The sequence below is a fragment of the Canis lupus genome, chromosome 4 (assembly GCF_048164855.1).
Source record: "Canis lupus baileyi chromosome 4, mCanLup2.hap1, whole genome shotgun sequence".
Lineage (NCBI taxonomy): Eukaryota > Metazoa > Chordata > Mammalia > Carnivora > Canidae > Canis > Canis lupus.
The window spans coordinates 53,521,692-53,548,337 of record NC_132841.1 but is presented as its reverse complement, the minus strand read 5'-3'; the positions used below and the strand labels follow the sequence as shown (position 1 = coordinate 53,548,337).

General features: G+C 43.6%; 1 protein-coding gene across 5 annotated transcripts in view; it reads left to right on the top strand.

Moving 5' to 3' along the window:
* The window catches only part of CYFIP2 (cytoplasmic FMR1 interacting protein 2), a 123,958-nt gene extending 98,002 nt beyond the window's left edge, over positions 1-25,956 (top strand). For all 5 annotated transcript variants that reach the window (XM_072824361.1, XM_072824360.1, XM_072824362.1 and 2 more), the window contains 5 exons: positions 13,173-13,245; positions 13,716-13,810; positions 19,213-19,451; positions 20,738-20,885; positions 23,167-25,956. In XM_072824361.1, the coding sequence (XP_072680462.1) occupies positions 13,173-13,245; positions 13,716-13,810; positions 19,213-19,451; positions 20,738-20,885; positions 23,167-23,334 (723 nt within the window). In that variant the 3' untranslated portion in view covers positions 23,335-25,956. The remainder of the gene's footprint in view (positions 1-13,172; positions 13,246-13,715; positions 13,811-19,212; positions 19,452-20,737; positions 20,886-23,166) is intronic.
* Positions 25,957-26,646: the final 690 nt, after the last annotated feature.

Sequence of the window (26,646 nt, the reverse complement as noted above, 5' to 3'; positions counted from 1 at the left end):
AGTCATAATACTGAGGTCACATAGGAGGATAATCTTGGGTTTAGGAGTTGCATGCTGAAGTATTTAAAGCTGAGTAATGCAATGACTTCAACTTGCCTTCAGCGATTCAGTAAAACATTTGGAATCAAGGCAGAAATGGTATAAGAAAGGGTTTTTGTGACTATGTCAGGAGTATAAGGATGTGCATTGTTCTTTCTAATATTTTATATGTTCAGTATTTTTCACAAGATGGGAGAAAGGAAACTTCATTATGGGATCTGGAAAGTTAAGAAGAAAATAGATCACTAAGCAGACAAGGTCACAGTGTGTAAGGAGGAAGAAAAGTTATGAGGCTTTTTGTTTTTTCCAGCTAGTTCTGCTAGTTGGTGAGATTTATTCTTGATAACGTATGCTTAGGAGCTACTTCTGACCTCATTTTTTTTAATTTATAGAGGCATCTGCTAGTGCTGAACTCAGCCACGACTCTCATGCTACCCATCTATTTGATTTATAAGTAGGAAATACCAGTGTAGAATCATGGAAAGGCAGATGAAGTCGGGAAAGCTGTCCAATCCAAATTAGAAAGAGACCATATGGGATTTGTGAGTGGCCCTAAGAGAATTCCCAGAATGCCACTGTCAGCTGGCCTCTTCCTATAGGCCATGGTGGGGAGGCTTTCCCTCTACTTCAGGGTCCTTTAGAGAAAAGAAAGCAATAATGCTTTCTCCCTGTGTGCAATTTAAGAGGAATGTCTAAGACCCAGCTTATTTGAGGGTCACTGCCTTACCCTTCTTGTCGAGGATGGAATTTTAAAGCATTGGGGAATAAAATGGCAGAGCTGATTTTCCATTTAGCAGCAAAAGCACTTTCAGACAATTATAAATCAGATCATGTTACTTTCCTGGTTAAAACTGACAGATGGCTTCTCATTGTACTTAAGTTCTAGCCCCCAGCTTTGACGCAGGGGCCCAGAAAATTCAGCCATGACTCTTCCTCCAACCTCATTCATCTCTTATTATATACCCTCTCCCTTGTGTACAGTTTAGCCACATCAGACCCAGAAGGTCAGTGTACAAATAAGGAAACCAAGGTACACGGGAGGTCTTCGTCAGGGTATAGCCAAATCCTACCTCCTTGGTTTCTACCGTAATGCCTATTGACATTTACTTCCTTGGTGTTATAATTCAAGGGGTACCAGGAAGACTCTCACCACCACCCCCAAACCAAAGCATCTCTTCCCATTTCCAACAGTGTTTGAAATCCTCCTGTTAGAGACTTTTGATTTGAAATGTTATCTGATCTTTATTTTTTGTTGTTGTTGTTGTTATCTGATCTTTAAAAGCTTCACTGGAGACGCCTGGGTGGCATCTGCCTTCAGCTCAGGGCGCAATCCCAGGTCCGGGGCTCAAGTCCCATATTGGGCTCCCTAAGGAGAAGCTTCTCCCTCTGCTTATGTCTCTGCCTCTCTCTCTGTGTCTCTCATGAATAAATAAAATCTTTAAAAAAAAGCCTCACTAAAATACAAAGTCTGCTGAGATGCGTTTGAAAAAGATAATGCTGTGAGAGCCAGTAGTTTAGTGGGTAATCATTTATCAAATAATATGAGTAAGTAAGATGGTCACTCAGGAAAGGATGTGGGGAAAACAAGACTCCTCCAGGCCAAAACAAAGACAGAGACACACATTAAATGAGAAACTCTGTACTGCACATAGGAAGATGTTGATAGTATATGCTAAGTGATGAAAAGAGATTACAAAAGAGTAGGTGTTTTATACCCCACTATTTTAAAATACATACTTAAATGTTATACGTGTAGAAGAACCTGGCAGGATAAACCCCAAAAGGTTATCAGTGATGACCCCCCAGGTGGTGGGATTATAAATTTCTTCCTTAAAATAAAATGCATCTGCATTTTTCTTTTTTCTTTTTTTCCAAAAATGAGCGTAAATACTTGAGCAACAAAAAGAAAGGGGCTAGAGTAACAACTTTAAAAACATACCCGCTGTGGTGTAAGGTCCAGGCATGGTGACAAGAGTTAACAATACTGTGCTGTAAACTTGAAAGCCATTGAGGAAGTAGATCTTAAATGATCACCCCACCACAACCACAACAAAAATGGTAATTGTGAAAGATGGTGAAAGATGTGTTCACCAACTTACGTGGTGGTAACCATTTCACAACCATCAAATCATCACAAGGGCGCCTGGGTGACTCCATCAGTCAGGCATCTGCCTCCAGCTCAGGTCAGGATCCCAGGGTCCTGGGATCAAGTTTCACATCAGGCTCCCTGCTCAGTGGGAGCCTGCTTCTTCCCCTTCCCTCCCCTATACCCTCCCCTTCATCCTCCTCCTGCTCTTGCTGTCACTCTCTCGCTGAAATAAATAAAACCTTTTTAAGAAATCATCACATTGTACACCTTAAAGTTACATGGTATTAACATGTCAATTGTATCTTAGTAAAGCCCGAGGAATATCTGCCAAATTAATAGTTTCAGGGGACAGTCCTCGCCTAAATTAAGTATTTGATGCATTTCCAAAAGAAAATGACAAATATCAGGTCAGTTAACACACATAAGTAACTGGTGGTGGTGGTGCTGGTGGTGGTTTTTAGAGGTCAAGAATAACAAATTTGTGACTTAAGTGCCATTGTCCCTATGCTAGCCCAAGGCAGACATTAAAAATCAATCCTGCTGAGCCTGAATATGTTGTCAGAATCCTTTCCGAAAGCAACCACTGCCTGAGTCATGGATTATTGGGAGAGGACCCCTGGACCACTGCTTGCATATATGTTGCCTGCAGGTAAATCATGAAAAGGTCTCCTTCCTGAAGATGTTTCACTTCTTTCTTTTGAAATGTTATCATAATATATTGATTTTTGGGACACCTGAGTGGCTCAGTCCATTAAGCATGTGCCTTTGGCTCAGGTCGTGATCCCAGGGTCCTGGGATTAAGCCCCTTGTGGGGCTCCCTGCTCAGCAGAGTCTGCTTCTCCCTCTGCCTCTTTCCCCACTCATGCTAGTGCATGTGCTCGCTCTCTCTCTGAAATAAAATCTTTTTAAAAATTTTTAGAAATATTAATGTTTGAGGGGTACCCAGGTGGCTCAATTGGTTAAGTATAGCCTTCAGTTCAGGTCCTCATCTCAGGGTCCTGAGATGGAGCCCCACATCGGGCTCCCTACTCAGCAGGGAGTCTGCTTCTCCCTCTGTCCTTCCCCTTGCTCATTCTCTCTCTCAAATAAAAATATTGATGTTTAAAGAACAAAATACATCTGCTAGAAAATGATCATTATAAACAGTCAGTCTCTGGTGTCTGTAGTATACTTGGCCTTCCCTAGGATGAGCAGACAGTATTCTCTCTTCTTAAACCATTCATAGCAATCCTAGGTGATTCTTTTTTGTCATCTCTGCTGGAAATCATTAACCCCTCCCCCCCAAAATAAACACAAACCCTGACAAGATGGTATTATCTCCCAGTAAAAGTAAAGTGGCCTGAGACCCCACTGGAAACTGCCTAGTCGTCGTATATTCTAGGCGCTAGAATCTGTCGTGCTTTAGTATCTAGGAGGCTGCTGAAATGCCCGCTTCCTCTTGGTCAGATGCAAAGTCCAATATAACAATATGGCAAACCATAGGACATGAACTGGGTATTATTAACCAGTCAGCTGTTTCTGCTTCAAGGCAGCATGATTCAAGGAGGACCATGAGTCTTTGTTCTAATTGAAGCTCAGGCTTAATTCCATTTTTTTCCAGTCCATGAATTTGCTCATTTCTCATTCCAAGTGATTTGCAATGAATGTCATTCCCTGGGACCTTTGCTATTGCATTGGCCACATCAAGACCAGGCCTTCGCATTTGTGGTGTGTAGTCTAGTGGTTGGGAAGGAGATGTGTCCTAGGGGATGGGGGACAGGGTCCACTGGATCTAATGATGAGCCAGGGAAACTCAGATGGTAAGGACATTTACCACCCAGTAGCTTCTAACTGGCCACTTGCAACTTAAAAAAAAAAAAAAAAAAAAAAAAAAAGCATTCCCATTTTGAAACTTGCTGCAGGCACTTGCTCTTGACCTGCCTTTGTCCCTCTGAAGAAAGATCTGTCTCATTCAAGGCTATATAACTCAGCAGTAGAGCAGAATGAAAGAACAGGGTAAGGTTGGTTTAGGAAGGAGGCCCAGTAGCCAGGCCCAGGTCAGCAAGAAAATTCTGAGAGATCTCAGGTCTTTTACTTATACTCTGCCCATATCCAGAAGAATACACAGTGCCTTACAATTAAAGAAAGAGTGTCACTAAATCTATAGACCTTGCACAGAATAAGCCCAGAAATGCATCAGGAGCCAAAGGAAAAGGCCAGGCCAAGTTTCATCAGTTTGTTTCAGCCTGATATCAGCTTGACTCCCAGGTGCTCCTGGAAAGGAATATCTCAGGACTCAGACATCCTGGGTTCAAGCTTTGCCTCTGTACTTAATAGCTATGAGACTCCAAGAGAGGGATGAAATCCTCTCAGCCTTAGATTCCACACCCCAAAATGCTGGGGCTAAATGTAAGTATCCCCTGCTTTTTGAAAAAAAGTTTGCATTCTGCCCCTTTGCTTTCACAAAAGACCTTACGGTGGTACCTGTTTTCACGAACCACAGAAATCCAAAGGGGATATTGCTTTCAGGAAAAAAGGTGAAAAGCAAGAACCGCACTCACTGTTGCTTTGCAGCAAGTCCGTCTAGAGGCAGCACGTGAGTGGCTGCACCAAACCCCTTCCCGGGGACTCCACTCAGCATCTCAGCATCAAGCTGCCGGAGCTTTGAGCTGTGCTTTATCCGTGCTTCATCTCTATTCTACGCATCCCTTAAAGATGTGTTGTGAAGTATCAGAGAAGCCTGAGAGAGGTTGTTTTTGGGGTCTGGGAATGTTCAGAATTTTTTTCCATGTAAAATAAGTGTCATTACTTCTTTGCTGTATGCCATTTGGGATTAGGAAAGGTTTCATTAGGAACGGTCTACTTCCAGATTACAGAGGAAGCCTATTCCTACTTCATAGTCTTTGTGTTAAGTGAAGTGATGAATGTAAAGTCACCAGAGCCTCATAAGCAGGCCCTTTCCTCTTCCCAGAGCAAGTAGGTTTCAGCTGGGCCTTTCTGACAAGTCTCCAAGATGGAGAGCCTGGCTCCTGACTGCCTGCAGCCTTTTCAGCCCACCCCTCCCTCACGAGCCCCAGCAGATGATTTCCTGCTTCACATTGATTTTGATCTTATCTCTCCTCTGTCTGTGGTTGCACCTTTCCTAGTTCAGGACCTGGCCCATTCTCTCCAGCCATCCCAAAGCCCTTACCATCTCCTCCCCTCCAGCTCCAGTTTAGCACATACCTTATTATCAAATGCCTGCTCTCCACAAGGAACTTGATGTCACTGTCCTTCTTCCCAGTCTTCAGAGTCCTTTGATTTATTTCCCAGGCACAGGTGTCCTGGGCTGTCTTCCTCCACTACTTTGGAAACTTCATTCAAATCTAATTTTTCTGGTCTTACCTGGCATTGTGTTTCCTGCAGCATCCAGGCCCCTCTCTACCCTGTAGAGGACACCATCCTTACCTCTGTGCCTTTAGGTTGGGTGTCAGACCACAGAGCTAGTAATCAGTGGATGTTTGGTGAAGTGAAGGAAGGATGAAAGAGGCAGCACCAAGTGTGTAGGAGTAGCCTTCCTCCCCACACCTGGTTTGCAAGATGGCCTGTCCTCTCTCATCACATAGTGTGTTGGTAGACATGGAAGTGTCCAGAATTTATCAGTCTCACCTTGATCTCTTTGCACCCTCTCTTTCTTTGAAGTCAGAAGAGCTGAAGTATGTGTAAGGGTCTGGTCACTTTGAGAAATGCCCACCCATGCCTACCCTCACACTGGTGTATTAGCCTCTCCTGGAGTCAGTTTTCATCTTCATGCTGATGATTCCCAAGTTCGGATCTACCCTTCAGATTCTGGGGCCCCATACCATACCTCTAGTTACCTGTTAGATGTCTTCTCTTGAATGTGCACAGACCTCAGAAAATCCCCTTACCCAGATCTGATCTCAACTTCCTGCTCCCTGCAAACCCACTGTGTCCTTGGACCCTGTGAGCAAGTGGTCATGGGTGTCATTGCCCTCTCTGCTCCTGTATCCCATCTGTCATCCAGGTCTCCGATGTCTGCTCCTTCCTCTCTGTCTCCTTTGCCACCACTCCCTACTCTCTCTTGCTTAGACTATCCCAACACCTCTTTTCACACACACACCCCACTACCCCAGTCCTTTCTGTTTTACAGACAGAAGGTGAAACTGCAGATTTCCCTGATGGAAACCAGCAAGGTGGCATTCAGATGCCTGAGCAAGGCTTCTAAGATCTTTCCACATATGCCTCCTGATTCCCCTTCTCCCTCAGCTCATGCCATCTTCCTCCAGCATGGAAAGCTTCTTATTCAGTGGTCAGCCCTTCACCCACCGTGGTCCCTGTCACTCTTTGGCCTTTGCAGGAAGTGTTCTTCCTCAACTGTCCAACACTTACTCCTGGTTCAGGTCTCAGCTTAGTATTCCCTTCTCTGAAGAGCCTTCCCTATCACCCTCTTATGCATTGCCATAGCCCCATGCATGGCCCAGCTCTAGCACTTGCCACAATTTTCCATTTACTTGTTTTCCTCATCACCTTGACAAGTACCATGCATCAGGTCTGCCCCCAACACTGTCATGTCTCCACCCCTTGCAGAGAGACTTGTGTATAATAGATGCCTATTATTTGTTGAATGAATGAATGAATGACTTCTTTCTTTTCTGTGCTGACTATATCCTAGCCAGAATGAAGGTGTTCAGATCTTGCTTGGTCTTTAGATATTATACCTATGCTCTGTATATTCTTTTTGTTGTCCTCTCATGTCAGAGCAAATGTGGGTCTTGCATATAACTGGTCCCTCCAAGAAGACTCTCTCTCAGTCAGTGGTATCATAGGATATAAGACACTGCTCTGATTCTTCCTCAGAACCACAGACTTTAGGGCCCTGGTCTGGGGCTAGATTAGCTCAACCTACAGACAGCTTATGGGGCCTGAGTGAACAAGGATTTTGCTAAGTTTTTAAAAAGAAAACCACTGTAGACTGGAGGGTCTTAGAAGACGACCTAGGAGGTGAAGCTTGAGTGGGGCTCTGAGGGATGGATGAGGATGCATGGAAGTTAGGAGGGTGGGGAAAGAAGGAATTTATAGGTGTAAATTACCCTGGGTGATCCAGTTATTATTTACCTTGGTATCCAACCAGCAGACCTTAAAAAATGAGTGGCCTGCAAAGAAATTATTTACACAAATCCAGAATAGAGGTTATGTCTGGGGGTTGCAGAAGAGTAGTTTTAGTAACTCCGTTTTATCAGCTAGAAGATAGCTCAAGATTCTTCATACTTCAAAATGCATATTTGTGTGTGTGTGTGTGTGTGTGTGTCAGAATTTTTTAAGTTTCAAGAATGTTAGTAGCTGTGACTAAAAGCCCAGTAAATAAAGCAACAAATGATGTAATCCTATCAGATGTGAGGCTAAAAAGTTTCTCAGGTGATGAGATTTTAACCAATCTCCTGTTTTTATTTTTGATAACTATGCTTTTTTTTTTCATCATGTGCATGTATAATGAGGGGGGGAAATATTCCACACTTCCTCAGGCTTTGGCTGCATGGGTTGCCATGGAGAAGCAATGGGTGTCAAAGGAAAGTGGCTCTTGCTCTTAACCCTGTCAGCCCTACTGCTTCTTTATTGCCATGTGGACCTGTATAGGAAATGTCACCTCCCCGAGAGTCTCAATGTCCTGGTGTGTTGGAGGGAGATCATAAGAGCTACCCTCATAGGATATTCTAAAGTGCAAAGCAGATGACGGGTACAAAGCACCTGGCACATAGTTAGTGTTCAGTAAATGCTCATTGCCTTTCGTTCCCTGAAGAACAAAGCAAACATGTTGATATAGATTCTCAGTTCTAGGGAAAGACCCTTAGAGACCATTTAATCCAACCTCTTCATTTCATTCCATTTAAATTGTTCTTAATTGCACATGATAAATCAAATAATACAAATGAGTTTATGATGAGAAACATCATTCTTGGCTCTGCTGCACCTCTCCCCACCTGTATCCCAGTCCCCAAGGCAACTTGTTGTAATCATTTCTATTTCTGGTTCTTCTCGTTGTTCTCACCATAATGCTGCTTAATAATCGGATAGCTTCTATTTCTTAATTGGCAACTCTAGACAATACTTATACTCCCTAGTTGGAAAGATGAGATTTTTAGCTGATTTAAATCTCTCCTCTCTCTTCCTCTTTAATATTTGATTATGTTACTTATTACTTCTGTTGCTTCCTTTGGAATCAGAGATAATATACTTATACCACCATTGCTGCTTTTAGTAACATTATTTAGTATCTTGACTCCTTTCTGTGCAAGATGAGGAAATTAACACACACACACACACACACACACACACACACCCCGCAACTTCCACTTCTAACACTTCCACCTCTTACCTCGCGTCAGCTTCACTTTTACTATTATATGGTCAAAGCTGTATTTTTGTAACCCTTGTATTTTCTTCTGCATCTGTAACCTGTCCTTAAATGTAGCTTAAAACAAAACAAAAATATATACTATTTACATTGTTAAGTCTGTGCAGATGTTATTCCTTGCTAGATCAAGTGGCATGCTAGGATTTCATTTCCTTCCTTCTAATTCCAGTTCAAAACCCTCAAAGCTCCATATTTTAAAGGTAGAAAGTAGGTACTTCCAGAGGTTTTTCAAATTAATTTAAGTAATATATGTTCAATATAGAAAATTCAGTAGATAGGGCACTTGGGTGGCTCATTGGTTGAGCATCTGCCTTTGGCTGAGGCTGTGATCCTGGGGTCCTGGGATCTAGTCCCATATAAGGCTCCTCTCAGGGAGCTTCTTCTCCCTCTGCTGTCTGTACCTCTCTCTATGTGTCTCTCATGAAAAAATAAATAAAATCTTTTTTAAAAAATTCAGTAAATATATACAAGTAAGAAAAAACATAAAGAGAGAGGGATAGAAAATTAAGGACACCTGAAAATCCCACCACACATTAATGCTTCATATAATTTATATAGAGTAATCAGTAAAACTGAAGAGGAAATACTTTCCTTAGTAATAAAAGGAAACATGCAGGCCTGCATAATATGGGCCCACACCCCAAATAGGAGAGATTCTGTCCTAAGTTTTAGTTCCCTTATATGCTGCAGACATTCAGCTGTTTTTTTAAAGATTTTATTTATTCATTCATAAAAGATACAGAGAGAGGCAGAGACACAGGCAGAGGGAGAAGCAGGCTCCATGCAGGAAGCCTGATGTGGGACTCGATCCCGGGACTCCAGGATCATGCCCTGAGCCAAAGGCATACACTCAACCACTGAGCCACCCAGGTGTCCCAACATTTAGCTTTTTTTGCACATGCTTACTGAGCATTTGCTATCTATGAGACACTGTGCTATTAGGAATAAAATACGGTCAGAATAAGACATTGTCCCTACCTTCATGAAGGTTAAATTCCAGTAGGGGGAGGTAGACATTAATCAAACAGTCATGGGTAGGCAAGTATAAAGTATAAAATAAATTGAGTTCAGGTGTTGAAAGGAAATGAACTTGATTCTTTGAGGACACATGACAAAGGAATGTGCCCAGGCTCAGACCCCCCTTTCTTGAGGGGGTTAAGAAGGTCTCCTTTGAAGGAATGATGGTTGAATTAAGATCTGAAAGGAGTGTGGGAATTTACGGAGCAAAGAGAGTGTGGGCAAAAGATAGGTTAGGGAGCATTCCAGAAAGAAGGTAAAAAAACTCTTTGATGGGTGCACAGATAGGGCATTCAAATAACAAAAGCTTTTATGGCTGGAGCAGAAGGAACCGGGAGTGAATGGAGAAGAAACCCATACTCAGGGCGCTTCACAGGCCAAGGGTTCCAGGGGCACAGTGGAAGTCCAAGTGTGGATCCTTTAAGATAGATATTAAATAAGGAGGAGGTTGACCGTTAGCATGGATACCCACAATGGAGGCTTGTTTGCCTCCCTGACATAAGACTTTATGTCCCCTAAACCGGACATTTTAATTAGTTGCAATGGCCTCATCTAAGGAATGCCAAATAGATACCTTCCCCAAAAGGTGCTGCGAGGTGTGTAGCCACCTCACTATGCAAATGACCACATAGCTCATCCTTTGGGACCTTTCAGGCAGACACTTTCCCACCTCTATTAGGAAACACACCCTTCTGCCTTTCCTCACCTTCATTAGCAAATTGCATTAAGAGATAGAGAGCACACAGGAAGCATGCCACAAGGAAGCCTCCACTTGCCCCAAAGCACCTCTGATCCTATAGTTACTAACTGGAGGACAGGGGGATGTATAGAGAGGGATAAATGGAACACTCTTGTCCCTCCCAAAGAAATCTGAAGGAGAAGCTCATCATGTAAAATGAGTAAAGCAATAACATTGCTCCTGTTGTAGAGGACCCAGAACATTCCTCTCCTCCATCCCCTGAGGTGGTACCCAAGGTCAATTTTATTCTCATTATTAAAAGAGAAAGCTGATAGTCCATGCAACGAGCAACTTTTCTAGTAAGAAAACATTTGTAGGAGCAACTGAAATTTTTGGAAGAGAAGAAGAAAGAGGAAAATTTGGCAGTTGAAACTATTGTAACCAATCCTCTGCTGAGAATACCTACATAGTTCCTCGTCGCACTTTAGAAAAATCCAGACTTCATACCACTCCAGTATTCCCAGCATGGTATCTCTATGGTCCAGCTTACTTTCTGCCCCAGGGCCTTTGTACTGGAATGCTCTTACCTCATATCTGCATGGCTGGCTCTCTCACTTCATTCCATCTTCTTTCAAATATCTCTCCCTCAGAAAGATTTTCCCTAACCACCCTTCCTCAAGCAGTCCATTCCCCATGCCCAGTCACTCTCTAGACTCTTACCCTATTTTCTTTTATCACTATCTGAAATTTTCTGATTTGTTTGCTTGTTTTTATCTGTCTCTATCAACCAGAACATAAATTCCATGAGGGCAAAGATCTAGTCTAACTTGTTCAACATCATATCTGCAAAGCCTAGAACAGTGCCAGGCATTCAACCAATATCTGTTGGGTGAGTGTATGTAATGATATTCTCATACTTGGAGGTTGGTTATGTGGCTAAACAAATTTATTCATCTAAGAAAATATGAGATAACAAATATGCATTCATTAATCAGTTATTGAGAAACTGTTATACTCAGTGGGGTGAAGAGGCAAAACTAGAGACAGCACCTCATGCTTAAGGAGTTTGGAGCATTGTGGTGGTCAGTAGGAAGGAACATAGAAAGAAGCAAAAGATATGAGGACTTAATGGTCTTGGAAAGTGAAGAAGAGAGAAAAAATGAGCCTCAGATTTTAGGCTTGGGCAGATAAGGAGATGATCATGACATTCTGGGAGCAGAGGAACCCCAGGGAGAAAGGGAAGAGGTCAGCTTTGGAAATGTTGACGTGTGGAATATCCAAGCAGTGATATCCAGCAAGGAGTTAGATATCCAATCTGGAGCATGGGATTAGTGAAAGGAGCCGTGTCCTTGATACATACAAACCCCCAATACTTACTCAAGAAAAAAATGGTAACCTGAATGGTCGTGTGTCTATTAAAGAAATTTTATCAAGGACATGGGTCCTTTCACCAACCCCAATTCTAGACTTGGGGCACTCAAGTGCCCAATTCTGCACAGTTGGATATCCAATTCTGCACAGTTGCTTCCGGAATGCAGAAAAGAAGGGATTTCTTCCCAATTTGTCTTAGAAGGTCAGCATTATCCTAATGCCAAAATCAAAGGCATTTAAGAAGAAAACAGCAAATCAGTGTCCCTCATGAATATAGAGTAAAAATAAGCAAATAAAATCCAGCAATGTATAAAAAGGATAATGCATCACAACCAAGTGAGGTTTATTCCCAGAATGCAAGGCTGGTTCATCATTGAAAAGTCAAACAATGTTAATTAGTAAATTAAAGAGTAGCCTGAATGACCAGTAAGCCAAATTTTAGATTAATGATGAATCCAAGGACCTGAGTTGAGAACTATCAGTACTAGGTTATTTGATTTAGTGGTTATGAGAGAAATAGTTTAATTAAGAAAGAGGGAAATTTTCCCCTCTGGCTAAGAAACAGAATTACACTCAGGTCAGTCCCTTCAAAGGGTTCACTTGTCTTTCCTCTGCTAGCATCATTTCAAGGACTGACCTAGAATAAAAAAGGAGTTTTGGGGTTCCCCTCTTGAGCAGCCAGCCTTCCAGATTTCTAGGATGGCATATTCCACCCATGCCTGGGTGAGGAAAGCCAAGAGCACTCACAATCCTGATTTTCTCACATGCTTAGGATCCAGGAGTGCCAGAGTTGAATGAAGCCTGGATCTTACCTAATCCAAATCCCTGCAGTTTAAAGAAGAGAAACCACGAGCCATGGAGGGTGGCTTCTCTAGGTCCCCTTATCCCGTCTTCTGTTCTGAAATCCAGTGATCGTAAACTGATCCCGGACAGCAAGCCCATTAAACCATCTCTTACATGTCTGTTCTCCCCAGACTTTCCCCTCTTTTTTAAGCTGTTTTAAAGCTCACTTCTATGCATAACAAGTCACCATCAAAACATATCTGTCCTGGGTTCTAGTTTCCCTTTTCTCACTAGCTGGTGTCTGGTGTGGAGAAAACCAAACAGACACAGGCTTTTCACAGAATCATCTGCATGAGTGGATTGTCAGATTGATCCACCACCTGCTTTGAGCCTACAAGCCTCACAACCAACCAGACAGACAAAGAGTCTGGGGCCCATCATTTCTCTTCAATTCCTCTGTCACTCATTTGAAATCCTCAACAAATTCCTTATAAGATTATAATGAAAATGTATTGCACACTCATGACGTGCCAGGGACTATGCTATATGGTTATGCATTCTCTCACTCAATCCTTACAAAAACTCCTTAAATAAGTACTGTTCTGGCCCTCATTTTGCAGATAAATAAATAGGCTCAAGGAGATTAAGCAACTTTCCTAAGGTGCCATAGCTAATAAGAGGAAGAGCCAAAATTTGAACCCTGGCTGACTGCAGTGCTCATGCTCAAGGTTTTAGGAGTGAAAATTCTTTGTGGTTTAAAATGTGACTTGTTTTCCCTTTTTTTCTTCTATCTCTGTTTGCAGTCTCAGGAGGAAGTCTGTGATTTGCTCCATGCTGCACCCTTCCAGAATATCTTACCTAGAGTCTACATCAAAGGTAAGAAACCACTAACAACAGCTACATAGCCAACTTGCATTTGAACTTCATGCTCGCTTAATCCCAATAAACTCAGACCTGCAGTCAGAAAGGCAAAAGGTTAAATAAAGCTTTGGGCAGCTATTCAGTATTCACAGAATTGCAGAATTGGAAGTGATACTCCAAGCCTTGTTTCTTGGTGCTTCTAGATCATCCCTAGTGCATTCCTGCCTAGCCTTGGTTTAACTCTTTTGAATGATGAGGAACTCACCACCCCACAAGGTATATATAATCTATCACTGGACAGAGAAAACAGAATGTTTTTCCTTATAATGAGTTCTGATCACACTTTAGAATGAAGGAGAACAGTTCTACACAGTCCATGCATGTTTTGGACACAGATACATCACCGGTCCTCTCAGAGTTTTTCCTTCCTCAGTTCCCCCAGGGCACCCTGAATCTCATTTTCTGCTCTGCTGCTCCTTTTGCAGAAGGGGAGCGTCTGGAGGTCCGCATGAAACGCCTGGAAGCCAAGTATGCCCCGCTTCACCTGGTCCCACTGATAGAGCGGCTGGGGACCCCTCAGGTATGATCCTTCCATTACAGACTCTGAGAACCAAAAGGAACTTTCTAGGGAAAGCATTTAGTCCAACCCCCTCATTTTACAGGCAGGGAAACTGAGGCCCAGAGAGACAGTGGGGAAGAATGTCTACAAAGCCTGTTAGTGGCAGGGTCACGTCTGGAATGAGATTTGCTGTTTCTCAGGCCTGAGTTCTTTCTTCTCACCTGTATCAACTATTATTCCAAGAAACAAGGAAGTCAGACAAGTATCTAATATGCTCCTGTTAGGTATTGGGAATTCTACTAAGTCCTCTTTGAGAATTAAAACCCCACACACCCCAAATACCAGCAGTTCACTTCTGGATATCTTTGCTAGAAAAACATTTATGGGAACACAGATGTTTACCATAGCATTGTTTGTTAAAAAAAAAAAAAAAAAAAAAAAAAACAGAAACAACCAGTAGAGGTTGTTATTTGACTAAATAGCAGGTTTTAAAGTTATCTGAATGCTGACTACTGGCTACATAATAATGAAGAGGAAAGATGAGATCTAGGTGCGACAGTGTGGACAGATCATAAGTGCGTGGTCAGGGGAAGAAAGCACACAACAAAAACCTTTCAGTGAAACTTTTCCTAAAACATGACATACTCATGGTCCGTAATGGCGACACTCTCTGAAGAGAGATGAAAGAGACAGAGATAGAATGATGACCACAGGAGACCTCAGCTTTATCTGTAATTTTCTAATATTTTCAAAAGCAAATAAGCTCATATGTTAATTCTGTAATTAAAATGAAGTTTTACAGAGGTGCCTGGCTGTCTGAGTCATTCGAGTATGTGACTCTTGATCTCAAGGTCATGAGTTCGAGCCACACATTGGGTGTAGATTACATAAAAATAAAATCTTTGAAAATAAAATTAACTTTTCCAAACCAGTACCAGTTGCTATGAACATGGAGATGAGTAGAGCAGGACTCCTGCCTCAGAGAACTCAGAGACTGTGGCAGGAGTCAGGAAAGAAGAGAAGAGAGGAGGGAGGCAACAAAAGCATGTGCTGGCTCCTTTCAAACTGATTTGAGTAACTGGCACATTGTAGAGAGGCTGGGGGAGGAATTCTGAAGGAGGAGAACTGGGGCATCCCGGTGAGACAAGCTGGGGTGGTCTGTTTTATTCACCTTTGCCAACTTTTTAAAAGGTTTAGGATTCAGATCTTCACTTGGACTTGCATTCCCAGGGATCCTTTCTGTTCTCATCACAAAAGCTGAGGAGTCTGAAGGACTCACACCCTCAGCAGGGGGCAGAAGGCAGCCTCTTCTCTCAAAAATCAGGGCAAGTATCTGGAGCACATCGCAGGACCCAATCTGCTCAGGTGTCACGCTGATGAGCAACCCTCGCCAGACCACCTGCGTGCCACCCACCTCCTACTGGAAATGGTGACTAAATGTTCAGTGGCATTTGGGTTCTTTGAGTCACCACAGGGAGAATTCAGATCCTGCGGAGTACACACATTTTCTTTTTTGGCCTTGAGAGGCTGAACAGAGGAGTCCTCTAAAGATTTCCTTTTAGGGAGAAATCCCCCAAGCCAGCGAGCGACATATAAATGTGTCTGCTCTGTTATTGGTGTCATCCTACAAGAATCTGGCCTCTCGCACCCAGGGTTTGGCATGTGTTTCCACTTAGAAGACTGTGAATTCCTTCCCTGTTCTGGTGAACACCATTTCCTTGGGACTGATAGAAATCTCCATTTGTCAAATGCCGAATCTTTAACAAACAAAAGCCTAGACATTCTGCTGGAGAGGAAGTGCCAGTTTTCTAAGGCACCCGGCCCTCAAGGAATAGCCCAAAATTTAGCCGTCCCAGAGATCAAAGAAAAGCTAATGAAATATTACCTTCCAAGCTAGCTGGGATTCAGGAGACTCACATAATAGCTAAGTCTGTGATGAGGAGGTTTTGACAAATAAATGTTTAAAGTCAAGAGGTTTTAATGGTGTTGCACTGTTTGCATTTATTTCTGGGACATGCTAAGGTGCTATCGTGGAAAGCAGGGAGCCTCATCCCAGCTTCCCACTTGAACCAATGCATAATCTGGTGTTAGACAATGTCTCAGCCTTTGTCTCCCCACCTTTGAAATGGGCTAACACCTGCTTTGCGGCCTTCGTTAAGCTGCCTGTTATGAGGGATGCCTGGGTGGCTCAGCAGTTGAGCACCTGCCTTCAACCCAGGGCGTGATCCTGGAGACCCCAGATCGGCTCCCCACAGGGAGTCTACTTCTTCCTCTGCCTCTGCAGAGAGAGAGAGTCTCTGCCACTCTCTCTCTCTCTGTGTCTCTCATGAATAAATAAATGAAATCTTAAAAATGTTTAAAAAAAGAAGCTGCCTTTCATGAATGTTATGATAAACAAGGACAAGTAAAAGACTTTTAAAAAACACAAAGGATTATATAAAGGATTATCAAGGTATCATTCTCCTCCAAAGGGTACTAAATGTAATCAGAGTATTCTGTGCAGAAATTTATTTCCACATTTATTTTCACAATTCTTTTTCTATTCCCTTGTTAACTCAGAGAAGAATGGCAGAAGAAGAAAAATCCCCCCCACTGAGTAGAATAGAAAAGAAATGGATGAGATTTATGTGAAACACACACAATATATATATGTACATAACACCAAGTCTCAAAGTGGTGGCCTTTGCTGCAAATAGTCATTAATACGCTTTTTCAAAGCAAGCCAAAAAGGATAGACACATCCATAAGAAAAAGGACATGGAAGAAAACTGACACCCTAAAAAGTATAAATGCCAACAGCGAAAGTGTACAAGGAGCAGACTTAAGGCAGTTTTCTTTTGGTCTAGTTGGCTACTATGTTGCAAAAGTCTTTTAAAATATGTGCTCACTTCCACTGTGGAGTCCTACTCCTGGGATTTTATCCTAAGAAAATAATCAGAGACAAGTGTTATGTATAAGGATGGTTGCTTAAGAATTGTCTCTAATAATGAAACTTGTATACACTTTAAAATAACCAGTAAGAGTGGAAGACTCAATAAATGGTGATCTATCAGTGGCCATTTTATGTAACCATTAAAAAATTATGTTACTGAAAATATTGAAGGAAATGGTTTTGTAAGCTGCTGCTATCCAAAGAGAAAAAAAAGCAAGATAGACCATATGATCCAAATTCTATTAAATATAGACACACACACACACACATACATTAACACAAATCACAGATCGGTATTTTAAGATAACCTGATTCCTAGGTAATGGGGTTTATGGGAGATTTTTATTTTCTTATGACTTCTTTGAAAGTGGTTTTCCATATTTACCCAAGTGACTGTGTGTTACTTTTACAGTTCCCAGGAGAAACTGAAGGGTGAATGATTTTCTGAGGAAAGGGCAAAGCCCCTAAATGTTTTCCATCAGGGGCCCTTTTGGTTGTTCACCAGAGTTCAAAGTCTGTCTGTAGATTTATAAACCCCATTGCTAATTTTTAGTTCCCACCATGGTTGTCAGGCCCTGGGGATTGATTCAGACTAACTAGATACACAGGAGATTAATTAGTAAACCAGAAGTCTCTGTGTTAATTTATGAAGAATATTCATGACTTGAGAGCAAATATGGGTCCTTTATTTATCTACTGACCATCTTCTCTGTAGTGGAGAGAGATGGAGAAAGTGGAGAGCCCTTTCAGGGTCCAAATACCACCGTAAAGTGTTGCCTAATGTAAGAACAGAATCAAGTACTAGGTTCAGGATTTTTTTTTAAGACCTATTTCTAGCCAACTGTGGCAACTCGAGTGGTCTCATCTCTGCTCAGGAGCTTTCTCTGCCTACGGAATCAAGATGAGTCACCGTGAATCCAGGGTTCCCTCTCCTTCATGCTTGAAACACATGTTGTCTTCCCTAATTCACATTTTTTGTCCTAGACTTCTTTCAGTTTATGGTTGTCATGACAACTAAGCTCATGGCCCATTTTTCTAACATGCCCCAGGGTTATGTTTCCTGATTTATTTCCCCCTGTGGATTAATTTAGAGGTTGCACTCCTTGTAGGGGTTCCAGAGTGGGACCTTACAGGGAGAAGTCAGGTAGACTTCCTCCAGGTACTTTATAAAATGAGCTGTCTGGAGAGACATCCCTCTGGAGAGCAGACCCCATGAGTGCCCTATGGGCCTCTCCGTCTCAGAGGACAGCCTCCTCTAGCCATGTCCCTAGCTTTCGAGACCTTACTTTGACTTAAAATTTTAAAATCTATCTACTATTTGCAAATGGTTTTGAGACTTCCACCCCCAGACATTTTTACTCATAATGCAGACGGTAATGTGTTTTGATGTGCTTGTCTAGCGAGCTGATTATTAGTTATGCAATAACCAGGACCCAGATGTGAAGCCAGTTTAAATTATTAATAGAGATAGCTTACAGTGGCCAGAGGACTTCTAATGGGAGGAAATGATCCTGTAAAATCAGTGGCAAATTTTAAAAGACTAACATATGCTTATTGTAGAACATTCAACTGTACAGGAATATTTAAAGTAAAAAGTGAAAATCTTGCCTGCTTCTCCAAGCCCATCTGTTCCACAGTTGACATTTCCTTCTAAACTAGTTTATACACACACACACACACACACACACACACACACACACACACACCCCACATATAGTTTTGTTTGTTTGCCTGTGGATGACATGTTGTTGATGGGGGGTTTTTTTGTTTTTTGTTTTTTGTTTTGTTTTGTTTTCTTTGCAGGAATACTTTTATTTATGCTGAGCAACTGGTTTATTTTTCCCTTTTGGACATTAAGTTAATCGACTGTGTCCTCCTTCTTGGGTGGTTGGGCAGTGCCAAGTTTTTGATGTATGGCAAGTCTTTTGGGTATGATCCCATTCCTGGTTGTTGTTGATGTTTTTAATAGGATTATAGCATACATCCTTTTCTGAAACTTGCTTTATATTCACTTAACAATTTAACTCATAGATCTAGACAGTCAGGATGTAAATCCCAGCTTTTACCACTCATTGGCTGCCACTCTGAACCTCAGTTTCTTTATCAGTAAAATGGGGATGCCGATGGCATGTATTTCCTGGGGTTGGTATGAGGAATAAATAGCTCAGAGCAGGGCCTGATGTATTATACACACTCTCAGTAAGTGTGAACGACTCAGTCTTTTCAGTGGATACATAGCATTTCATTATGTAGTAGACTGGGATTTTTTTTAGTTTGACTCTTCCTCCCTGATGGCTCCTAGATTTTACTTACCACAAGTAAGTCTTATCACAAGACTCCCTGCTACTGCACTAGGACCTACAAAGTTAGTGCCCAGCTCTGGGTGAGATGTCCAGGTACAGCCAGCCCTAGGGTATGGGAATCTCTGGTGAGAGGTGGAAGATGGGGTCTGGGGTGAGGATAGAAGATTTATGTACTTCTCTGTTCCCAGCAAATCGCCATCGCTCGGGAGGGCGACCTGCTGACCAAAGAGCGGTTGTGCTGTGGCCTGTCCATGTTTGAGGTCATCCTGACACGCATTCGGAGCTACCTGCAGGACCCCATCTGGCGGGGCCCACCGCCCACCAATGGAGTCATGCACGTCGATGAGTGTGTGGAGTTCCACCGGCTCTGGAGCGCCATGCAGTTCGTCTACTGCATTCCCGTGGGGACCAACGAGTTCACGGCTGAGTGAGTACCCTCGGGGAATGGCGAGTCATCGCCCAGCTTCCATGTCTCCCCCCACCAAGAGTCACCAAGCTACCAGGGCTCAACCAGAAAAGTGATCAGGGACAGATTGTCTGACAACTATTTATTGAATACATACTGTGTGCCAAGTGCCAGACAGAAACCAGTGCTGAGCAAAAGTAGATGGTTCCTGGCCTCATACAGCAAAGGCAGGAAGGGCAACAGGTGCCTGAGAAGAGAGCTGAGTGGGTTATTGGAATGTAAGTGACATAGTAGAACTGAGCCTTGAACATTGCCTGGGATTCAGCTCTTAGGAGGTGAGGACATTCCAGGAAAAGCAACAAGTGCCTCCTCAGGAGAGCGTCATGCCCTAACTGCTCATAGTAGCCTGGCTCGTGAGGCCTGTACTCTTGAAAACCAAGAAACCTTCTAAAGGAACCCAATATTGTCATCAGAAAAGACAGAAGCAGATTCCAGTTCTTCCTTCCCTCACCCAGCTACCCATCAAGAGTAGTGCAATAAAGAAGGCAGACAAGGTCTCTGCTCCAGGAGCCAAGAGCCCCTGAGAATGAGCGAGTAAGGCCAGAGAAGGCTTCCCTGAGGAAGTGCTGTTGGGACTGGGCTGGGCTGAGCAAGCTGTTTCCAGAGCAGCTGCTGGGCCTGCGCTTCTAGCCAGAGTGATGGGGAAACAGGAAAGCCTGCCCAGGGGGCTGCAGCTGCTGCTCGAGGATAAGAAAAACAGCAGAGAGATGACCCCGCAGCCTCTGGACCTGCCCAGGATGCTGTCGGGGGCTTGTGGCACGCAGGCTGAGCTTCCCAGACCCAGAGGACTTGCAGCGCCCACGGCCCAGCAGCAGCTGCTCACCCGCACAGCACACCCGTCCCTGCCCGCTCAGCCTCCACAGGCCGCTTGGTCTGCAGGTTTAAAAGGGTCCTTCACTTCACAAGCATTCCTCTGGCTCCCTTACAGAGGCGAGACAGATTCTCATCCAAATTCGAATCAGCCACAGAAATCTCAAGGAATGGTTGAATTTTTTCCCTCCAAGTGTATACATCATCAGTGGCCGACAGGCTGGCACCTCTCTGTGGTTAGAGAGACTTGTAATATATCCATAGTCCCTGGATCAAAGCAAATGTATGCTCACGTCTTACCTTGCACCCACTTTACAGATTGAGAGGATTGACCCAGGGACTGGCTGGCTCACTATCTACACTCCTGGCCCAAGATGAGGATCTTCCCCCACCCTCCCCTGCCCTTCATTCCAGCTGCTTTCTCTCCTCACTCCCAGGCAATGTTTTGGTGACGGTTTGAACTGGGCTGGCTGCTCCATCATTGTCCTGCTGGGACAACAGCGTCGCTTTGACCTGTTTGACTTCTGTTACCACCTGCTAAAAGTACAGAGGCAAGATGGGAAGGATGAGGTCATTAAGAATGTGGTAAGCAGCTAAGGGCTGGGGCCTGGGGAGTGGGGCCAGGCCTGACAAGCAGGCTTTCATCTGCGAAGGAGGGCGAACTGTTTATGGAGGCCAAGTCCCCACACCACAGGTAGGTACAAAGATGCTCAGCAGTCGGGGACCTTCTCGTAGGAAGCCATGAGTCACTTGCTCATAACCTGCTGGGATGAATCAGGTCACCCTGCAGGGCCGGGCCAGGCTCCAGACCTGAATTACCCCTATCTTGTGCCAGCCAGACTGCTGATGCTGGCACTGCAGCCACACAGACTGTCACTGAACACAGAAGTTGTGCCTGTACAGGGATGGGAGAAGCGTCATCATAGGGTAAGCGGGGCTGCTGTAGGGGCAATTGAAAAGGGCTGTCTAAACTGAGCTGAGGCAACGGGTGGTCAGAGAAGGCCTCCCTGGAGGCGATGTTTGGACTGAGTCCAGAATGACCAGCAGCCAATAAACCAGGCAAAATATGGGGTGCAGGGTGGGGAGGATATTCCAGATAAGAGGGATCAGCTTGCTGTAGCATAGGCCCAGAGACATGAAGATGTATGGCTGGAACAAAGAGTTAGGTCCCTAGGACCAGCCGAAAGGAGGAGGAAGCAGAAGCCTCCTCATAAAGGGGTTCTTTGGCCATTATGGTAAGCTATATCTAAGCATTTGAACCATCGTTAAGTGTACAGCGTGGTGGCATTAGGTTCACTCACACGGTCATGCAGCCATCACCACTATTCACCTCCAAAACTTTCTCAGCTTCCCAAACTGAAACACTACACCCACCAAACAAGAACCCCCCAGTCTCCCCTCCCCCCAACCTCTGGTAACCACCTAACCCTAACTTCCACCTTCCGTGTCAAGGATTTGACGACTCGAGGTCCCTCATCTAGAGGAGTCATACAGTATTTACCCTTTCATGACTGGCTTATTTCACTTAGCATCATGTGTTCAAGGTCCCCTATGCTGTAGCTTGTATCAGAGTTTTCTTCCTTTTGAAGGCTGAATAATGTTCCATTGTATGTATACACCACATTTTGTTTATCCACTCATCCATCAATGAACACTTGAGTTGCTTCCACTTTTGGGCTATTGTGAATATGCTCCTGTGATCATGAGTATACAGATATTTGTCCAAGCCCCTGCTCTCAGTACTTTTGGGTATCTCCCTATAAGTGGAATTGCTGGATTACACGCTAATTCTATTTTTAATGTTTGAGGAACTGCCATACTGTTTTCAGTAGTGGCTGCGCCATTTTACATTCCCACCAGCAATGCGTAAGAGTTCCAGTTTTTCCACCTCCTTCCTAGCACTTGGTGTTCTCTGGGGTTTTTGATAATAGCCATCATAATGGATATGAAGTCATATCTCATTCTGATTTCAATTCCCATTTCACTAATGATTTAGTGATGTTGAACGTCTTTTCACATGCTTATTGGCTGTTTGTTTTCTTCGGAGAAATGTCCATTCAAGTCCTTTGTTTGCTTTTTAATTGGATTGTTTTGTTGTTGTTGTTGAGTTGTAGAATTCTTTATATATTCTGGATATTAATCACTTATTTAATATTTGAGTTGCAGATATTTTCACCCATTCTGTGGGATTGTCCTTTCACTCTGTTAATAGTGTCCTTTGATGCAGATAAGTCTTCAATTTTGATGTGGTTTGTGTTTTCTTTTATTACTTATGCTTTTGGTGTCACGTCTAAGAAATCATTGCCAAATTCAATGTCATGAAGATTTTTCTCTGTTTTCTTCTAAGAGTTTTATAGTTTTAGATCCTATGTTTAGGTCTTTAAACCACCTTGAAGTTTGTTTTTTTATATTGTATATTATATAAAGTAAGGATCCAGCTTCATTCTTTTGCATGTGGATATCCAGTTTTCCCAGCACCGTTTATTGAGAACACCGTCCTTTCTCTGCTGAACGGTTTTGGCACCCTTGTTCACCCTTGTTAAACATCATTTGCCCATATATGGAAGAGTTTATTTCTGAGCTGTCTATTCCATTGATCTATAGGCCTGTCTTCATGCCAGTGTCATATTATTTTGATTATTGTAGCCTTGTAGTAAATTTTGAAACAGACAAAAGGTTTTATAGCCAAGTTAACACTTGATTGCTAAGCTCTGGAAACCCACAGAAGGTCTTAAGCAAGAGAGTATCCTGATCATTGAAGCATCAGGACCCTGGACCCCAACCTCACTGAATTCTCTTGCTCTTGCTTTTTATTTCTCTGTCCCCTCCTCCTGCCCCTAACCTGCACATCCCTGTCCATCTGCAGCCCCTGAAGAAGATGGCCGACAGAATTAGGAAGTACCAGATCTTGAACAATGAGGTTTTTGCCATCCTGAACAAGTACATGAAATCCGTGGAGACGGACAGTTCCACCGTAGAGCATGTGCGTTGCTTCCAGCCACCCATCCACCAGTCCCTGGCCACCACCTGCTAGGTGGAAGGTCCTGCAGATCCTTCACCTGGAAGAGAGGAAGCACCAGGAGAGAGGAAGCCATGGCCAGCCTGCAGCAGGGTCTGACTGGACAGCACATGGGATAAGCCTGGAAGCAAACAAGAACCTCCCCAAACACATCTACACCTCCCAAGGGCTGGGCCTGTGCATGCTCTCCCATGACATCTCCATGGTGGTTTTTCCATAGCGTAAATGAAAACAAAAATGAAAAGAAACAGGGCAGTATGTGCTTTTTCTTTTCTTTTTTCCCTCAGCTGTGTTAAGAGCCCTAGTTTCACCCCTTCTTCATCTCACAGCCCTGCCCCCCCATCCGTGGTTGCTTCTCAAGACCTCCTCCCAGATGATAACCTCCTACTTGGTGCCCACATGTGACCTCAAGAGGGAAGTCTTAGTGCTGGAGACAAGAGCATGGCTATACCTCAAGATATCAGTCTGACCTGACAGGCGTGTCCCCACTTCTTGGCTTCTTCCCCTCCTCTGGCCCCTTACCACCAACAGTACTTGTGGACCAGACGCTGAGAGCCATGGGAGACAAAAGACAAGGTTCCTGGTACTGGCACCGTGATAGATGGTGTTGGCTCTGGGCCTTCCATGAACTCCCCAAACCACACTCCCCTCTCAGGGTGCTCCAAGGGAGAACTCAGAAATGCATTCACAGCTGTATCTCACTGAGTGGAATTAGGGTAGGAAGATGGTCAGGCCTGCTGTACAGAAGCAGTATTTATTGACATAGCCAGGAATTCCCTAGCCCCGAACAAAAAGCTCTTAGACCATCTCAGCTTGATGAGCAAGTGGTTCCTTTATTCATCAAGCAAATACCGTGAGTAGCTGGACACTGGGAATGCAGCACCGAACGGTTCAGCTGTACTGCCCTCAGCACTAGCCGGTGACCAAATTAGGGACCACTTCTCTGCACAGACTCTCATCAAGGCAAACTCCCATGAGAAAGAAATTATTAAGAGGTTATTTCAACAGAAGCCCAAAGCATATTGGGGTCAGGGAGGTAAGGAATATAAGTTACACTTGTCAATGAGTTTTTAATACCAGGATACACTCCCAGAAAAGGAATCCTGTGTTGGTGAATCGGGACTTTCATCGTCCTAGAAGCTGAAAGATCCTTGGGATGTTTTATCTCTTGCTCTCAACGTCCTTAGTGTTCCTTAACTTAGATTTTGAGGCATGTGGCGTTGCTCACAGGGGCATACCTACTTCGATTTCTCTGAACCAAAAGTCTTTGCAGAATGTCTCATTACAGAGCATCTCTTCTTCAAAGGGAGCCTGTGACCCTGAGCTTGTAAGAAAATATAAAGTGAAACATTTAATATCTCTCCCCCAACCCAGGTAGGCAAAGAAAGGAGAGAAAAATAGAACGGCACTGATCCTCCTCCCTCAGGGCAGATAAATGGAAATGATAACCATTAGTCAGATGGCCCATGTTAACCCCATGGAAAGAGCAAAAACAGTCCATAGCAAGAGGGTTGTGTGATACACTCTGCTTACCAGGGAGGAGCCAGGTGGGGCTCACCAAGTGTGCTCCAAGAGCCTACATCAGGATGTCCTGAGACGAGCACATTGGATTTCTGGGCCTGACCCCAAACCAATTAAGTTTGCATCTCTGAGAGTAGCAGAGAGATCTGCACTTCCCACAAGCGCTCTCAGTTGTGTTGCACATGGAAATCTGAGGACCACTGCCATAGAGGGTCTCTCCACTCCCCACCTTGGACTTTGAATTCCCTCTGAGCCATGAAAGAAGATATTTGTAGGGTAGGAAAACTACCGTCCAGGGTGGAAACTGGCAGCCTCCCGTCTGGACTTGCCACTTATCCTATTCTGATTTTTTTGTTTTTTTCCTCTTGATGAGCATAGATGTGTCCCAAAGGCGAAAGGGAGAGGCTATGCCACGTGGTCAAACATGCCTTCCAAAACCACATTAAAGTCTCTAAGCACCAGTGTTCTGAATCTTCACTCCCGTCTGGGGACAGTGGGTATTTCAGATAGGCGACCAACTATTAAATCCTAGAGTTTATTCCAAATCCTTGACCATTGCTTTTGTGGAGATTTGGATCATCCGTTTGATGGGATTGCTTTTTCAACAGCCAGCCCCTAGGTCCTGCATTCGAAACCTGAATCTGACCCCCTCGGTAGAATCCTATTATCTTCAGGAGATTGGACCCTGGTAAACTGAGGTCTTCACCTTAAGGAGAGACATTTCATTTCCCTCACTCGCTGGCAGCATTTATTTATGAATACCAAACAGGTTTAATATTCTTTCCTCTCTGATATTCCTGCCACCTTTGATTTGATTTTTTGTGTGTGTCTAAGAACCAGGAAAAAAAATCTTAGGTTTTAAAAAGTTTTAAAAAAAAATTGTTTCAGAAACTGTCAAATGTACCATATTTGTATTAAGAGTTGTTGGGGATTTTTGTACAATGAATTTACATTTATTTATGGTGACTTCTATTTACGCTTGTGATCAAATAATGATGTTAAATTCTTAAACCATATTTGCTATGCAGCTGAAGATGATATTTTGCTTTGTATTTTGGGGTATCTGTGTTGAGTTGATAAACATTTCCATCTCCATTAAAACTGCTTCCAAACCAGCATCTTGGCCCTGATTCCTGGTCTTATTCCAGGGCTCATGGATCTGTGGAAGGTCACATGAACACTTGTGACTAAGAAAACATCCCAAAAGAGAATGGAAGGAGATAGGGAATAGGAAGCAGGTCAGTGCATCCTAAACTAATGGCTTGTTTTGCTTTCTCCTGGGGGCATGACCTTTACCAACTGACTTACACTGGACAAGATACAGGCTGGTAGTTCCTGCTCTTCAGGATTTCATAGTCTCACTGAATGATCCCTTGTTTCAGAGGAGAGTTGGGAACTAATATTTAACAAGACCTGATGTGTTCAGACACCGTGCTAAAACCCATCCCTCCATTTCTTCGAATCAGCCGCAGCCACTCTGTGTGTTATAGATCCCACCTTGGAGAGAGAGGCTCTGCAGTGTGTTTCCGCACAGTTACTAAGTGACAGTTCTGATTTGAACCCAGTTTCAAAGCCTGAGCTTTTTCTCTCATGCTGGCATGAACTGATCAGCCAGGCCAGACCCCGAACCTAGACTTAGGGCCACTGGACTTTTCAGGTTTTTGGGTGAGTAAGATAGAGCAGAGCCTGGTATCAGGAAAAAGGCCCAGCATGGTGTCAGGGGAGTTCCCAGGCTGAAGGTACCTCTCCCCCCTCATCAGAAAGGGTGACACCAGAACACTAGAAGGTTGAGTTTAAAACCAACAC